Below are 18,305 nucleotides of genomic sequence, written 5' to 3' on the forward strand. Positions count from 1 at the left end.
AACAAATGATAGAAATGGGACTATGCAAAACAGAAAAAAAGCAGATTAGATGATAAAGATGAAACAATCTCCCAGAAAACAAAGAAAATAGATGATAGTTCAGCACTAAATAACAAGGGTTCCAGAAAAAGAACAGAAAATGAAGGCAAAGAAGTAATTCTTTCTTAGTCATTTCTTGGATTAAAATTCTCCAAGGGGCTCCACATATTACTCAGAGGAAAAGCCAAATTCTATTTTATTCACAAGGCCTACTTTGCCTGGCCTACATAAAATGGCAAGCTGCACCCCACACCCTTTTCCTCTATTCCTCCACCCATTATTCTTATCACTTCTAAAGTACTACATTTCACTCATTTAATGCTTGTTGTATTTTCCTGCTAGACTGTAAACACTGTTAAGTTTAGAGAATTGAATGTTAGCTCACTGGTGTATTCCAAGCATCTAGAACAGACCCTGGCTTATTGAGGTTTAACAAAAAATTGTTGAACAAATTCAATTAAGTTTTCAGAGGATAATAAAGCTAGTTTACACATAAAGGAACAGGAATAAGAATGGTATTAGACTTCTAATAACACCCAAAGCTATAAAATAGGACAATACCTTCAAAGTTCTAAGAGAAAATGATTTTCAACCTATAACTTTATAACTCGACCAACCAATCAAGTGGGAGAAGAGAAACATTTCCAAACACACAATGTCTTAAATTTGCCTCCCATGGCACTAACAGAATGTGCTTCACACCAAAGCGAAGAAGTGACTGAAGCAAGGGGAAAGCTAGAAGTGAAATGATTCCCCAACTGATGGTGAATGTAGATCCTATGCCTCCTGGGCAGCAGGTATTCATAGAGCAATCGGTCCAGATTGAAGCAAGTCAGAGGCTCTTGGAAATATTCCTTCAAGACTTGAAAGAATAATGTATCTGAAATACTGAGAGAAGATTTAAACAACTTGAGTTTGGGGGTGAATTAGATGAGAAGTAAATAGAAAACTATGCAAATAAGGTGGTGGCAATCATTAACTCCAGAGAAAACAGTGTTGCAAATAAAAGAAAACAATCTGTCTGGTTACTACATGACTCAACTATGAATTGTGTTTACACAGTTATAACGAATACTGACCTGATTTATCTGTACTGAGAAAACTGGGGAATAGGAAAGGTGTGTGTGTTATGTACATGGGGGAAGTGGTGGTGTGAAAAAGAGTAATAACTTGAATAATCAGTAAACAGACAATAACTAAATCTGAAAAATCCAGAATTAGCAATATAAACATGTTTCTTAGGAAGGCAAATAAAAACTCCAGCTAAAAGAGTTGAAAGTGATTATCTTTGCGGGTAATGACAGTGGTGTTAGGAAGTTTTCCTGAAAGTCTTGTGTAACTATTTGACTCAAATCACAAGCATATATTTTTGACGTTACAAATTAAAACTATATTTTAGAAGAGTAAATATAACCTCAAAGAGGCAAAGTAGCTTTCAAGTGTATGTTTAATTCCATGTTAGGGCAAGTGGAACATTTTTCTCATAGCTAAATTCAAACAGATAAGGTTATCTCTGTAGGGAGGCAATGCAGTCTGCACCATGAGTGGCTAAAACATACCTGTTTGCTTGTTGGTGTGAGTTTCTCTTCTGGAGACTTTGTACTGAATGTCAATAAACTCTGAAAAGAGAGATTAATGATGCAAAATCTAAATAAAAATGTTATAGTTAAAAAATGAGGTCCATTTTTCATCTTGATATATATACACACATATATATCTGCCCAAAGAAAAGTAATAGAAGGCTTAAAACATAATTGCTGTGACAGTTACAAGATTGTTCTGAGAAAACTTATTTAAGAACTGGTAATGAAATAGATTCAACTGATGGACAAACTGAAGCCAGTTTTTATTATAGCAAATCAAATACTAAAATTAAAAAAAAAAAATCACACTAATAAGTACCATTTAAAGTATTTTAGTTTTTTTTTTTTGCTGTCATGGAGATAATGCAAACAATATTTAAAGAGCCTCAAAGGTGTGGGGTAAAGTTGTGCTAATACACTTAACACTAGTAATACTGTTTTATTGAGCATATTAGATTACTTCTTTTGGGAAGTAATCCTTTAGTATCACTGTTCCACCTGTTAGGAGTTATTACTTTCAAATATAAAATGAACTGAAAATTACATATACAAAGTAGTTGCCTTTTTGAGGTGGGATGGTTACCTGTGACTTTGTTAGGAAGTAAAACTGGGATCTGTTCAGCCACTGGTAAGCTTCTGAGGTGAATGATTCAGGCACATCTCGCGGAACAAACACTCCCCACTGGACTTCCTCTCTGGAGATATTCTTTTGAATATACAATGGTCTTGGCTCACTAGGTTTAAATACAAACACTAGAGGGAAAAAACAAACAGACCATAACATTTTGCATGCAAAGGTTAGTTCCAGCCTCAGGTTGACAGCCCACACTAATCCTGGGACTTACCCCATTGAGTAAATGGTCCAAGTCATGATTATTTTAGGCTTTAATTCAAATATCTACTGGATGCCTGCTATGTGCCAACCAGTTAGGAATGAGGGCTATGAAGATGAAGAAGAGGAAGAAGAATCCCTGCTCCAGAGACCAGGGCGGCCTACTGCAGAAGACAGACACCAAAATAGTGTGATATTTTGTCTCAAGTACTGGAACAGCGATCTGTAAACAGTGCTTCAAGAAGATGGAGGAAGATTGATTAAAGCTTCTTAAAATGCTTCAGAGGGGCAAAATCTCTCTTGGGACGTTCTGAATGTGGAGTGAGACTGGCATGGTGAAAAATGAGAGATGTACCGGAGCTCTCCCAGAAGTCAGTATGAGTGCATACAGAACAAGATGTCGCTGTAAGAACTCAAGAGAGGACAGTACCTCTGGCAAAATGGCCTAAAATAAACATTTGATTTAAAGGCAGTTTGACTCACTTTGTATTAAAGATGTTAAAAAGAAAATTTAGGTAATAGATCTCCTCTTATTATCAAACTATGGTCTGTACTTACAGTCTGAACCCACCGAAGAATGAGAGATTGCAGCAATATTCTCTGAATGAGGATCAGGTTCCATAACTCTAATGTTTAATTTTGCACTCCATTCCACTGGGGGGGGGGAAAAGAACAATTCATTTCTAGAAAGAGATTTACCAGAAACTTTTTTAAGCTTGTTATTTAAAGTAGGTACTCAATTTTTACTGGGACAATTATATTATTCTTAGGAAGAGGGATATTGTACTTCCAAATAACACATGGAGACAAACTGAAAATGTCTGTGGAAGGCTGCACTAGAGCAAGGGGCAGGAAGCAGAACAACCAAGTACTCCTCCCACATACTATGAAATGGTTATTATTATTTCAGTGCAACTACCGTCTGGTGCTTTTGGCAGCTTAACATGGGCAAAATGTTAAGAATCACTGTAGAGAATATATATAAACAGAGTATCATACATGTTCATTACTAAACAACCACCATGCCTTCCAAGCATACTCAAATGTGTAAAATGCCAATAAGTAAAAATGAGTAAAAACGAAGTCCACATTTGTTAGGAGACTTGTGAAAGGAGACATTCAAATTTAAAGCTGCCATGGATGCTGCATGTTAATACAGGTTACATTTCAGCAGAAACATTCCTCAGGCTGTTATGAGAATAGAGAAGATGGAGGACAACAGAAAGTTATACATGGCAGAGAAAGGCAAGGAGAATGGAAGTCAATTTATGGCCAATTAGGCAGATTACAAATAATGTGCATCCCTTACAGGCTCAGCACTTCAAATTTTGATGCATAATGTGACATGGTAAAATTATAAGTACTCTCTGGATAGAGACATGATGATATGATCCAGAAGTCCTAAAATGCCAAAATTTAATGGCCATTTATCATATGATTTGTCAAGTCACTTTATAGTAAAAAAAAAAAAAAAAATCTTACATGCACAACTGAGCAGATTCCAACAGCAAAGAATGCCATTTTCAGTAGCACCAAGAAGATACTTTGAACAAGTCAATCTCCCAAAGCAAAGGTGCCTATGTTAAAACCACAAGAAGTTAACCATCAGTTCTAGCACGCTGAGTTTCGGACTGCAGACTTCTAGTATAGTTTTATGCAATGCAGACTTTTAGAAAGATATACTTTTGTTCACAATTATCCTGCAGAAAAAAGGGACTAAGGAGAGCAAAAGGAAAGATTTAGCTATTTTGTTTCTTTACAAAAACAAGTTTGATGACCAATTCTTTTCTCTAATATGCTGTATAGTATAATTTATTGGCACACACTATAAGCAATATGTATGTGAAATGTACAAAGTCATTTAACAAAACCCTTTTTTATGCTCGTTTAACCTAGAAGAAAATTTGCAATATAAATTCTGAAGAATTTTTACAAAGCAAATTCAGAATCAGGTATGTTGGGAATTAAAAGCTGTCTTGTTAGCCTTCTGCCATTCTGTCCTCCAATGCCAGCTGCCTGAAGTGGCAGATGTTGCTGTTTTTTCTTTTGCCCTTTTTGAATACAAACAAGGTTTGAGCATGACATTGTTTTTATGGGAAAACAGAAGATAAGCATTGTTTGGATCCATGGAGGCTTATTAGCGTCTATTTTTAGGTAGCACAACCACGAAAAGTATCTATTATGAAGAAAAAAAATCTGTAGGTCAAGAGTTAAATGTTAATCCTCATTTCAGAAATGGGTAAAACCATAGCAAATTGTTCACATACCCAAAATTTTTAGCTTCCTACCACTTTGGTTTGCTACTGACCACAGACTACCTTTAGAGGAAGCATAAGTTACTACTAAAAGTTTATGTGGAAAGACTCATTTAAATTAAAAACAAACAGTATGACATACTCCCCAAATTATTTACCTTATATTCCCAGCTCGTTGACAAAATGTACATTTAAGTTCCCATGTCTCTGAATCCCATATTGTAACTATTTCCTCAAAACTAACTGCTAGTAGAGAGCCATCTTCAGAGAAACAACAGTTAGTTGCTTGGTATTTGTGATAACTACCCACAAAGTCACAGGTCCAGCCAACAGCTTTTTCTGTGGAAACACAGATCATATAGTTCAGAAATGGTATAAATGCTAGATAATACTTTAGGGTAGTTATAAGCAGTAAGGATTACAGAAGAAGCACAACAAAAAACCTTGCTCCTTGAAACTTGAGTTAGAAATGCTCCAAAGCACTGACTGGTTTGAAATATATACCTCTTCCAGAAAATCTTGACCTCCCTCTAGTGGAACAGTGAAAGAACTGCTTTTTTTTTTTTTCTTTTTAACACTGTACCCTCACAGAAATAATCAGTACATGATTGATTAATCAAGACTGTCATAAAAAAATACAGATTTTGGGGAAAAGGCATGTAAAATGTAATCTCTTAAATCAATTAGGCAATAACCCACAGAAGTTAAATAAGGTAGAAAAAGTCCTCCTAGAATGGACACAATTTACAAAAGATATCAATTCTTAAAATTATGCACTGTGTAGACATACCATATTTAATTAACTTACTGTATATATCAGAATCATCTGTTAATATCCACACTTTGAAGTGACCATCTTTACTAGCTGTAACCAAGGTGGGGTTTTCAAATTTTTCTGCATTACAGAAACAGAGAGCTGTGATGTGGTCTTCATGTGGCATGTTAATCTTTGTATTAAGAACAAACCTAACAGAAAGGAAATCATCAATTTAGCCTTACATCAGAACAATATTATATATTGTCATATGAGTACAAGAATTTTTTACTGTACATTTTATAATAGCATCTTTAAGAATGGGCAACGGATACATTATCATCTAGAATGACAAACAATTGAGCGCTCTACCTCTGATGGCCACAGGATATAAAGAGTTCTAACACATTATCTCTGCCTTTGTGTAACTTTTACAATATAGAGACCATTATGTATACTGTCAACTTGTACAAAATGAATATAAAATAGGAGTCATCACAGAATCATACATGAAAGCCTACCATATTAAACTCTGTAAGAAAACTGTACAGAACTCAGATGACTATCTACTTTCAAAAATAAGCAAAAAATGGAATGGCCGTGAAAGCCCCTACTTGTGGCAAGAAAATACAGAAAACTACCTCTTCAAATGCAAGATAACCTAAGCTAGCACAGTGTTCTTAAAAGAACATTGGGGCAAGACTGTGCTGTGATTTTTTATTTTTATTTTTTAAAGATTTTAGTCATTTGACAGAGACACAGCGAGAGAGGGAACACAAGCAGGGGGAGTGGGAGAGGGAGAAGCAGGCTTCCCGCGGAGCAGGGAGCCCTATGCGGGGCTCGATCCCAGGACCCTGGGATCATGACCTGAGCGAAGGCAGATGCTTAACAACTGAGCCACCCAGGTGCCCCTGTGCTGTGATTTTTTAAAAGTCCATACTACCAGAAGAGTGACTAGCGATAATCTATTAATCCCTCTGGGCCTGTTTCTTTAACCTGTAAAATGTGGAAAAGAAATTTATCTTACAGTATTTCTATGAAGATTGGTAGGACAATAGATACAAAAGCACTAAGCCTCGGTCTTAGCACACAGCAGGGACTTGATAAACGGCTACTATAATCAAAGTCTGAGAAACCAGTGAACTCTATGTAATCAAACATACATGCTACACTACAGTATACCTCTGCTGCCTACCACTGCCATGTTCCCCGAAGGTAGTATAATGTGAATAGAGGAGCAAAGAGACTGAGAAATTTGGATTCTAACTCTGGCTTTGCTTGCAATTAGGTCTGATGTCCTTGGGAGGCAGGGGGGTCACTTTCCCATGTTTCCTCATTTATATGTGGAGATGACATTACAACTTGGGGGACACCAGTGCTTTCTCAGAGCAAAAGCTGAAAGGCTTTATTAGGAGAGTAACACCTCCCTCATTTGTCTAAATCTAAAATTTATCAAAATGAAACATTCTAAAGACAAATGAAACATAAAATACAAAATCACATATTTTCTACTCTGAAGTTAAATAGCCACATAGGTAGTATTACCCTTGTGTTTTCTTATTATACATCCACAGTTTCATCTGCAAGTCGAGCTCTGTTTCCTTTTCTTGACGTTGTTCCACTGTTGCAAGCCAGTTACCATAGCAGCCGAACGCAGCCTTTGTTAGCTCAATCTGGATCAGACCATAATCATTGATATATTCTTGCTGTATAATATCTAACTGATGGGTTAAAAAAAAATCCAAAATGCTCATTAATGTAAATACATAAACGTTAAAAGTTTTCAAGGAATGGTAACTAACTATAAACATAATTTCTAGAATCTATAGTAACAGGTTCTCAGATAAAGGAAAAAACAAACTATTAGTTATGGATATCAAAACTGCCATTAAAAAAGCACATTATATAGCACCAGTTCAGTGGCAATTATTCTTTAATGACCTTTAATTTTAGTGATGACTGACTGACCCATATACGTGATACAATAGAACGCTTAATTGATAGTAATGCTTTTCTCCCTTGTTTCTATCAACAAAGAGCTTTACATAAAATCTCAAGTTAAATTCCACATCACTAAAAACAACAAAAATAAAATCTACAATTTTTAAGTGGTGAAGAAAGATAGCAATGTTATAAGTAGACAATTTTATTTATGATTGTTTTTTATCCCATTCCCTTGTCTACTTACCAAACATATATTGAGTAATTATTATTTCTAGTCACTGTACTGAAAATGTACAAAGAATTAAGTTTCCTTTCTTTGGGGGGTTTAAAGGCAAGGGAAAGAAAGACCAAGTGTACAGCTGCTGACAGAAATAAAGGATACTGTGGGGCACAAAGAAGTAGAAAGTCTGGATCAATAAGAAGATCCCTCTTTAGACTGAAAATTTTATCACTGGTAGGTACACAGGACAACACTTTAGCAGAAAACAGAGACATATTTGTATTTACAGTCCTTATATTCTTATTTCCCTATTCTTGTAACTCAAGGCACAGGTATGTGACAGCTAATTAGACTGCAGTCTGAAACATAATTAAATGGAGAGCCAGCACAGGAGTGCCAACTGACTTACGTGTAGCCTTATTTTGCCACTGTGGCCTCATTAGAATTATGCTGTAAACAACTAAGTAACCAAAGACAGTATTGATAATTGTTCAAGCAAACAAAGGCACAGGATCTTGTTTTAGAAGCTACTAAATAAGTTACTTAACCCTGGTGGTGCTGTTGGAAACTTTCATTAGTTTTAAGGCCAGTTAATGGATCAAAATCTTACATTGTATAACTGCTTATCATGCTGCAGAGAATAAAACTGCAAATGGCCAGGTTTTCCATTCAAAACCAAAGCTTTAGTTCTGGGATCAATCATCAAACCGGTAAAGATACTGCTGTCTGCAAAAGAAGTGACAAACAATAAAGTCATACAAATATTCATTTTTAAGTTGTGCATGATTACAAATCCACTGGGTTTTGTAATACCTTTCACTAGGCCTTGAATTACTGCAGATGCCTCAAGGTTTCGGTGAATTATTATTATCTCTGTGGGTAAAAAAAACAAAAACAAAAAAGCAAACCATAAATTGGTCAGAACTTCAAGGTCAAAAAAAAATCAATTGAATTTATGTCATTCTAAAATACACCAGATTCTAAAACAACTTAGTAAGTTCAGTTTACTCAGTATTATTAGAAAATCAGGAATAAAAAAAGAAAATCAGGAATATATTTTGTGATTTAGCTAAAAAACTGGGGCTGGGGAAGAGGGTTTTTTTTTGTTTTTTTTGGAGGCTTTAAGGTTTATCAGTTGTGCCTATGAATATATTTTAAGTGTTAATTCAGAAACTTATATACTCTAAAAGAGACAGTTTACTTTGAAATGACTCATTGCACTAACGGATTGCTCACAGTTATGGATTTTTTTTTTCTTTTTTTGAAGGGAAAGGAGGCAATGGGCCCTGAGATTTACATTTAGGCTGAGTAGTAACAGGATGAGCAAAAAGTTTTAGAGGTATACAACACTGCCTCTATTCCTGTCAGAACCCACGGGACCCCACACCAAGGGTGTGGCTACATTAAGTGTTCTTTTGAAAACATCATTACATTTGTGAAGGCACAAATGCCCACTTCAAAAACCCTCCATTATCCCCATATCCCACATGTAAAGGTTTTGAAATGGAAATGGTACAAGAACCAAATACACTTGGCCCTACATTTTTATCAAAACAATCCTGAAAATGTTGGATTTTGGTGGCATCTAGAGTCAAAAAAGGAAACAGAAAAGAGGAAGAATGGAAGAAATAATGCTCATTAAATCTTACACTCCTCTTAATTAGTTTTACGTCTCTTATTTTCCATTCCCTAGTTGTACAATTCTATCTCCTCACAACAAAGTCAGACTTACTGTTATCAGAGTGAGAAGTACAGAACAAATCCCCTGCTGGTGAGACTGAGATATGTTCAATAGTAGCTCCCAAACGGGGGAGGAACTCCTTATTCTTCTCTGTTGCATCTCGCCACTCTACAAGGACAGATTCACGACCACCACTCAGAAGACTGGTGCCTTCTCATCCATCCACAGAAATGAAAAGGACAGTATTTTGGGGAAAAAAACAGAAAAATATAATTAACACTTAAAATCTCCCTACTATGTTAGAGATATAAACTATTTTTAAAAATATGCAAACAAGTATCTTCCTATCTTTTAATAAACTTAAGACAACAGACTTTTTTATTATTAACATATAATGTATTATTTGTTTCAGGGGAACAGGTCTGTGGTTCATCAGTCTTACACAATACACAGCACTCACCATAACATATACCCTCCCCAGTGTCCATCACCCAGCCACCTCATCCCCCTACCCCCCTCCCATCTAGCAACCCTCAGTTTGTTTCCTGAGATTAAGAGTCAACAGATTTAACAGTCATTGATTCTGGGATTTTCCTTTCCAACAATATTTAACTAGTTTGTTGCTGATCAACTCTTCTGCCAATAACAGAAAAACTGAATGACAAACATCCTCTAGGACCAGATGGCTTCAATGACAAATTTTTCCAAACATTTAAGAAATGAACCAATTTTATACTCTTCCAAGTAACAAAAAAACCCAAAAACCAAAGAACACTTCCCAACTTGTTTACAAGAACAACATAATCCTTTACCAACCTAATAAATTATAAGAAAGTTATAAGCCAATTTCATGATCGATGAAAATTCCCAAAGTATTAGCAAGCTGAATCCAAGGATATATTAAGAGGATAACATATTGCAGAGCTGAGTTTACCGTAAAAATGTGAGGTTATCTTAACACTTGAAAAATAAGTGTAATTAATTCCATTTACATAATAAAGGGAATAATCATGAGTATCTTAATAGATGTAGAAAAAATAAATGATAGAATTCTACTCCCATGATAAAAATTCTCAGTAACTTAGCATTAACTGGAGGTCCTAATATACTGACATGACACAAGAAGGGATTAAGGATTGGAAAGAACTAATTACTTCAGTGCTCACACACAGTGTGACTGAGTGCAAAGTACAGCCAAAACAGTTTATACTGTTCATATTTGCCTGAACTTATAACCAGTTCTCAAAGCAACTATACTTTGTAGCTCATTTACATAGACAACTAATTTTCTTCTTTTATTCTCTTACACAGATACAAGATCAATGCTGACATTTTACTGACAACCCTGTACTATATGTATATGTACATACATATATAGGTGTGTGTGTATATATTTTTAAAAATTTTATTATTTGAGAACGCCTGTGCACATGAGAGCAGGTGGAGGGACAGAGGGAGAGAGAATCTTAAGCAGACTCTGAGCCCAGTGTGGAGCCCAATGCAGGGCTCAATCTCACAACGCTGGGATCACAACCCAAACTGAAACCAAGAATGGGATGCTCAACTGACTGAGCCACCCAGGTGCCCTGCATGTACTATATTTAACTATTTTTACAAATACTCACATGACTTATAAAACCAGGAATTCAATGCTCTAATAAGCCAAGATTAGCTGCAGTACCTCCTATACCAAAGCCTTGGCTCACGGTAGAGGTGCACTGTATTTTTTCCTTCCCTTTCTTTGAGTGCCAAATAGTCTACTCCTTCTTCCCCAAGACCCATCTGAAAAGGCCAGGCTCAAATGTTCCAGGGCTTAAGTAAAGCCCCCACAGAGAGCTGTGACTGCTAACTGGTGTGAGAGGAGGCAGACAAGATGGACAAGGTTAACAAAATAGAGAAAAGTCAGTGACAGTAGTATCAACTGGTCTTGGCCCAGATTAGGGCAGGGGCCACAGCAGAGAAAATGAAACTGAGGATGAAAGGCAGAATGCTGCTGCATGGACTATGACATCCGTATGTACACACACATGCCCCCACCATTTGTATTTTGTGGGGGGGGCTTGTGAGAAGGGTGGAAAAGATAAGAGCAGCCTACATCTTTTATCCAGAGGGTTAATATCCTCTTCATTCTCTATTCTTATTTCCCATATCACAACTGTTATACTACTCTGTCAGGGTCCCACCCCCATATACACCAGTAACTGTTCCCCACCCCAACCCACAAGTAGGCTGAAGATGCCTCCTACTTCCTGAGGCTCCAGATCCAGTGAGTTAAACCCAAGTAACCCTGGAAGGATCCAGAGCACATGGTATTAAGACTTATTCTGACAGTTCCTAGGAAGAACTGCTGAAAGAAAATTCACTTTCTCCAGGCACATAATCTTCTTTAGCATCCAGTCCCCCTTTTTCAGAAACCAGCCAAAATATACTGATATAACTTTTACTACATAGGTGTGAGGGTGCTAAAAGTAAAGACAAAATGTACCTCCCAAAATTTATGTTGATCATCCTATTTTCAAGGAAGATTTTTAAATATTTTTAATAACTTTTAAAAAGTTTTAACTTAAATTCCAGTTAACAGTGTAGTTAGCTTCAGGTGTACTATATAGTGATTCAACAATTCTATACAACACCTGGTGCTCATCACAAGTGAACTCCTTAATCCCCATCCCCCCCCCCCCCCCCCCCCCGGTCCCCCCCCCCCCCCGTTTGTTCTCTTAGAGTTTGTTTCTTGGTTTGCCTCTTTCTCCCTTTGTTCATTTGTTTCTTAAATTCCACATATGAATGAAATCATATGGTATTTGTCTTTCTCTGACTTATTTTGTTTAGCATAATACTCTCTAGTTCCATCCATGTCTTTGCAAATGGCAACATTTCATTCCTTTTCTATGGCTGAGTAATAGCCTATTGTATATATACCACTACTTCTTTATCCATTCAGCAGTCGATGGATACTTGGGCTGTTTCCGTAATTTGGCTATTGTAGATAATACTGCTATAAACATTGGAGTGTATATATCCCTTTGAATTGATATTTTTGCGTTCTCAGGGTAAATACCTAGTAGTACAATTGCTGGATCGTAGGGTAGTTCTATTTTTAACTTTTTTTTTTTTTTTGAGGAACCTTCATATTGTTTTCAAAACGGTTGCACCAACTTGCATTTCCCACCAACAGTGCAAGAGGGTTCCCCTTTCTCCACATTCTCACCAACACCTGTTATTCCTTTTTTTTTTTATTTTAGCCATTCTGGGAGGTGTGAGGTAGTATCTCATTGTAGTTTTGATTTGTATTTCCCTGATGAGTGATGTTAAGCATCTTTTCATGTGTCTGTTGGCCATCTGGATGCCTTCTTTAGAAAAATGTTCATGTTTTCTGCCCATGTTTATTCTGTGCAAGGATTATTCATTTTTTGGGTGTTAAGTTGTATAAGTTCTTTATATATTTTGGATATAACTTTTATCAGCTATGTCATTTGTAAATATCTTCTCCCATTTCATAGGTTGGCTTTTGGTCTTGTTGACTGTTTCCTTTGCTGTGCAAAAGCTTTTTATTTTGATGAAGTCCCAATAGTTTATGTTTGCTTTTGTTTTCCTTGCCTCAGGAGACTTATCTGGAAAAATGCTGCTACAGCCAATGTCAAAGAGGTTACTGCCTGTGTTCTCCTCTAGGATTTTGATGGTTTCATGTCTCTCATGTCCTTAATCCATTTTGAATTTATTTTTGTACATGGTGTAAGAGAGTGGTCCAGTTTTATTCTTTTGTATGTTGCTCTTCAGTTTTCCCAACACCATTTGTTGAAGGGCCTGTCTTTTCCCATCGCATGTTCTTTTCTGCTTTGTCGAAGATTAACTGAACATAGAATTGTGGGTTCATTTCTAGGCTTTCTATTCTGTCCCTTTGATGTATGTGTCTATTTTTGTGCCAGTACCATACTGTTTTGATCACTACGGCTTTGTAATATAACCTGAAATCTAGAATTGTGATGCCTCCAGCTATGCTTTTCTTTTTCAAGATTCTTTGGCTATTTGGGGTCTTTTGTAGTTCCACAGAGATTTTAGAATTGTTCTAGCTCTGTGAAAAAATGCTGTTGGTATTTTGATAGGGAGTGCATTAAATGTGTAGATTGCTTTGGCTAGTACTGACTTTTTAACAATATTTGTTTTTCTAATCCATGAGCATGGAATGTCTTTCCATTTCTTTGTGTCATCTTCAATCTCTTTCATCAGTGTTTTACAGTTTTCAGAATACAGATCTTTCACCTCTTTGTTAGGTTTATTCCTAAGTAACTTACTGCTTTTGGTGCAATTGTAAATGGACTGATTCCTTAATTTCTCTTTTTGCTGCTTCATTATTGGTGTATAGAAATGCAACAGATTTCTGTACATTGATTTTGTATCCTGCAACTCTACTGGATTCGTTTTTCGGTTCTAGCAGTTTTTTGGTGGTCTTCTGGATTTTCTATATACAATATCATGTCATCTGCAAACAGTCAAAGTTTTACTTCTTCCTCATCACTCTGGATGCCTTTTATTGTGTGACTGCTGAAGCTAGGACTTCCAATACTATCTTAAATAACAGTGGTGAGACTGGACATCCCTATCTTGTTCCTGACTGCAGAAGAAAAGCTCTCAGTTTTTTTGCATTGAGCATGATATTAGCTGTGGGTTTTTTCACATATGGCCTTTATTATGATTAGGTTTGTTCCCTCTAAGCTTACTTTTTGAGGGTTTTATCATAAATGGATGTGGTACTTTGTCAATCACTATAGCCACACTCTCATGCAGCTTAAATGAAACACAAGTTCTGAATTAATTTTAAATTGTGAATGCAAATGAGGCATTCTAATAGTTAAAAACAAATTTTTGAATTAGACCTAGGTCCAAATCCCACTTACTAGCTGTGCGACCTTAGGCAAGTTAGTTCTCAACTACAAATCTCACTTCATCTGCAAAATGATGCCTAGTTCATAGCTTTAAGAATTAAATGAGGTAGTGGATGTAAAGCATAGCATAATCATTTGTACAAGATAAACTACAGCTACTCTTATGGACAACAAGCACTTAGCCATGGCTAATTATAATTACATTTTAAAAGACTAATGTAATTTAATAGGTTCTTTATGTTAACAACAAGGACTTTATCACAAATGTACATTTTAATACCCTGAAACCTATAGTGTATGGTACTGTGCTGAAGAAAGTTCAAACCACAGGGGTGATATACTAGTGTTTACAATTCTTTTGGTCCATGCAATTCTAAACCTTTCAAACTATAAATGCAGTGAATACTGATCCATATACTTCCAAAGTTTATTTTAATTATTAAACTTCACTTACCTGTCACTGAAAAAGCCAAATCCATAACCATATCATGGTGCCAATGTAAACATGTGTATGTGTATTTCTTACCATCATCAAAATTCCTCCTGTTGGAGAAAACTAAAATTGTTAATTTGACCAAAGGCATTAAGTTAGGAAAGTAATGGCAAAAAATAATGATAAAAAAGTTCTTAATAAAACAATCACAGGCAAAATGGAAATTTTAACTCCTCCCACAAGCCCAAGGTTAGAAATTCAGAAATAAGTCTATGCAATGAAGAGCACAGAAATACAAGAAAGGGAGGATGTCAGCAAAGCCTCATCTCTACTACCAGTACTATCCTTTATCCTGAACCCAAAGATAGTTCTGTTCTGCAGGACTAACACAAAATAATAATATAAAGGGTCACCATGCATTTCATAAGTGAACTGACCAAAGACGAATTTTGCCATCCTTGTGACCAGTTGCTATGCAATCTTCCTTTGGGTGACATGCTACACATGTAAAATTGTTCTTAGCATGTTTCTTATTTTTTGATGATGATAAAGTAAACCTAGAAGAAAAAAATTGTCCCTTATTAAAGTCTCTTGATAAGTGGTGATGTAGTTAAGTAAAAGAGAGTTCACACCCTTATCAACCAAACTGGAGAGCTCCGAAAATTCACTGACTATAAATGCATGATTTAAAAAAAAAAAAAAAAATTGTGATTATCAAGAATTTTTTTTTGCAAACACTTATTAATATACAATATAAACTCCATGTGACCAACATTCTACCATGATAACTTGTCTACGGAGGCCACTGACATCAAAGTAAAGCCAAGACAGTCCTTTCAGTGACTTTTGCCTGAGCCAAGTTTGTTCAAATTTCTTGTCAACCGAAGCTAAATTTTAACATTAGTAATGAACAAGCCTAATAAATTATATCTGAGACAACTGGCTAATGTGTCCAAAGATAATCAGGATCCTTATTATACTGCAAAGAGAAACATGTTAATCTTGACAGGGTAAAAGGGAAGAGGGGACAGTGTCACTTGAAGAGTCACTACTTGTGTTTGACAAGAGTCTCCTTAAATACATTATTTTATTCATCCTTACAATTCTATTAGGTAGATATTTTCCCCATTTTAAATATATGTTAATTTGAGGTACACTGAGCTTCAAAGAGACTAAATTTGACTCACTTTAAACCCGGGTATCCCAAAGCCTACATTCACTCCTATAACCAAAAAAAAAAGGCAGTTAAGGATCACCTGGGCTAGCCTTTTCAAACTACATCCAACGTTGACATCATATATGCACACCAGAATCTAAGTGGACAAGGGGTTTTGGTTGAACAAAGCTCCCTAGGTTTTTGTGACTAATAATTCCTTCAACCTTATCCATTGTGGGTTAAAAACTCTACCTCTGTAATGTAGTGGTTTCACAATCACTTGCAACATGAAACTAGAAATAGCTCTGGATCACAGGTATGAAGATGAAATAAAATTACAACCAACTCAAGTAAATAAAGCTATCAAAAAGAAATTCTTACCTCGATGTTGTTTTCTTTTTGAAAAAATAGACAGACAAGTAAAAGTCCCGTACTGCAGCAACATATTCTCCCTAGTATTTCAAAGAGATGACATTCACAAAAATAGGTAACACTTTTCGAGAAATGTTCTCATCACAAAAGTTAATCATCAGTAACCATTTTTTTTTTTTTTTGCAGATTGAGTACATTAATATAAAACAATATAGTTAGCTATGGAAAGGATAATCCTTTTAAAATCGTCATAGAAAATTAAAAGATGAACTTAGGTCCTATATTTGAATTTTTTCCATCAAGGCACAACTTACATACAAAACAGTGCCATATTTGACATGTATATCCATGTCACCACCACCAGATTTAGAACATTTTCTTCACCTCAGAAATATTTCCTTGTTCCTTTTTCTAGTCATTCCCAATGTCCCTGCCCGTGTCAGCAACCACTGATTTCTATCACCACAGTTTACTTCTCTGTCTGTTCTAGAACATCATATAAACAGAATAGTGCAATGTACAATTTTGTGTCTGAACTCTAGCTCACCTTCACCTTTTTGAGAGTCATTCATGCTCTTATCTGTATCTTTAGTTTCTATTATTATGAAGTAGCATTCCAATAAATGAATATATATCACGAATTATTTATTCTCTTGTTGATGAACATTTAGGTTATTTCCACTTTGGAGTTACTATGAATACTAATCATTGTGGTACATGTCACTTTATGGTCATTTCCTCATTTCTCTACCTAGGAGTGGAACTGCTGGCTCATGGTAAGAACGGATGTTTACCTTTGCTCCATATCTTGCCAATGCTCAGTACTGTCCATCTTTAATGTTAAAGTGTTTTCTCTACTATAAGAAATTAGCTTTCTTTAGAACAAAACCAAAAAAATGCTACAAACTTAGACTACAGGAACATGCCACCACAATGTCATCTAGGGACTTCCGGTGCTGCTTGACTTGAAAATAACAAAGTGATTATTAATAGGGAAAGGCTAAATCATGGTAGAAACATCATAGTTATTATTTCTGATGAACATATAAGTATACACTTGTGTTGCAATGTTAAGTGAAAACAAAGGTTAAAAAGCCTTCAGATCCTAATTCAGTTTGGGAAAAATTATTTTATATGCATTTAGGAAAAAGTCTAGAAAGAGATTTAAGATTTAATTTCTTCACTTTATTTTTAACTTCCCAATTTTCTATAATGGGCACACTGATTATGGACAGGGAGGTCATATTTTCTAAAGACACATAGTCTAAAATGAAAGGATGTGAGTGGCTTTTACATGGAGCAGGCTAAGAAAGAGTTCAAATGCTGAAATATTGGTATTTTTTGAACAATTAGAGGGTTTACAAGAATAAGTATATAAAGATTAAGGATCCTAAAATATCTACACCATAAATACATGCTAAAGTAATGGAACAAACTTCTTAGCTCCTAACAAAAATACTGTAACTCAAGGCAATATTCAGTGACTATAACATAAAATGCTCAAAGGAAACATTGCTGCAAAGAGATTTTATGTACAAAATAGAAAACCAAAACAAATTTACCTCATTTCCAAAGGCAATGCACTTGGGTGACTGGTTTATATAATCCAAAACAAAGGAGAGCTCCTTAGCTTCTATTTCCTGGCTTGATGATTTTGGCAGTTTCACTGAAACCAGCTGAAAAACATCTAGCCAAAGGAAGCTATATTAATATAAATCTTCTCTAGAGAAAATGAACATGTGCACTTATTCATATGAAACTGTTACTTAGTACTCTAGAATTCATTTGATGGCAATAAATCAGGCTATCTTGAACAAAATGTGCCTTCAAGTTGGACTGTTCATTTGAATATACAAGTTTTAAATGGAAGTCTAATTTCTTAACTCCTACACATACGTGCTCTATATATGTTAAAACAGAAAACAATTTATCTTACTGGTATATTCTGTATTCCAAAGTATTAAGCTGCCCTTTACAATGGAGATGGAATATGGTGTATTGGTGAACTGAGCAGCCAAAGGCAACAAGCCATCCGAGGGATTTCAGAAATGCTATGTGCTTGCCACACAGTCACAAGATACATCTCCTCTTCTATAATACTGTCACGTTGTTCTCTTTACATCCCATTTAAAAAAACCTCCCAAGAGAAAATA

At 35.6% G+C, this 18,305-nt stretch overlaps 1 protein-coding gene across 4 annotated transcripts in view; it reads right to left on the minus strand.

Moving 5' to 3' along the window:
* Positions 1–18,305, minus strand: part of WDR75 (WD repeat domain 75) — a 48,112-nt gene that overhangs the window by 16,903 nt on the left and 12,904 nt on the right. For all 4 annotated transcript variants that reach the window (XM_032406292.1, XM_032406300.1, XM_032406288.1 and 1 more), the window contains exons 5-18: positions 17,715–17,839; positions 16,162–16,232; positions 15,062–15,181; positions 14,646–14,734; positions 9,360–9,518; positions 8,441–8,500; positions 8,238–8,353; positions 7,009–7,184; positions 5,518–5,675; positions 4,868–5,048; positions 3,937–4,031; positions 3,013–3,108; positions 2,206–2,375; positions 1,599–1,658 (exon numbers count right to left, since the gene is read on the minus strand). In XM_032406292.1, coding sequence (XP_032262183.1) covers positions 1,599–1,658; positions 2,206–2,375; positions 3,013–3,108; positions 3,937–4,031; positions 4,868–5,048; positions 5,518–5,675; positions 7,009–7,184; positions 8,238–8,353; positions 8,441–8,500; positions 9,360–9,518; positions 14,646–14,734; positions 15,062–15,181; positions 16,162–16,232; positions 17,715–17,839 — 1,676 coding nt within the window. The remainder of the gene's footprint in view (positions 1–1,598; positions 1,659–2,205; positions 2,376–3,012; positions 3,109–3,936; positions 4,032–4,867; positions 5,049–5,517; positions 5,676–7,008; positions 7,185–8,237; positions 8,354–8,440; positions 8,501–9,359; positions 9,519–14,645; positions 14,735–15,061; positions 15,182–16,161; positions 16,233–17,714; positions 17,840–18,305) is intronic.

The sequence above is a fragment of the Phoca vitulina genome, unplaced genomic scaffold, assembly GCF_004348235.1.
Source record: "Phoca vitulina isolate PV1807 unplaced genomic scaffold, GSC_HSeal_1.0 scaffold1, whole genome shotgun sequence".
Lineage (NCBI taxonomy): Eukaryota > Metazoa > Chordata > Mammalia > Carnivora > Phocidae > Phoca > Phoca vitulina.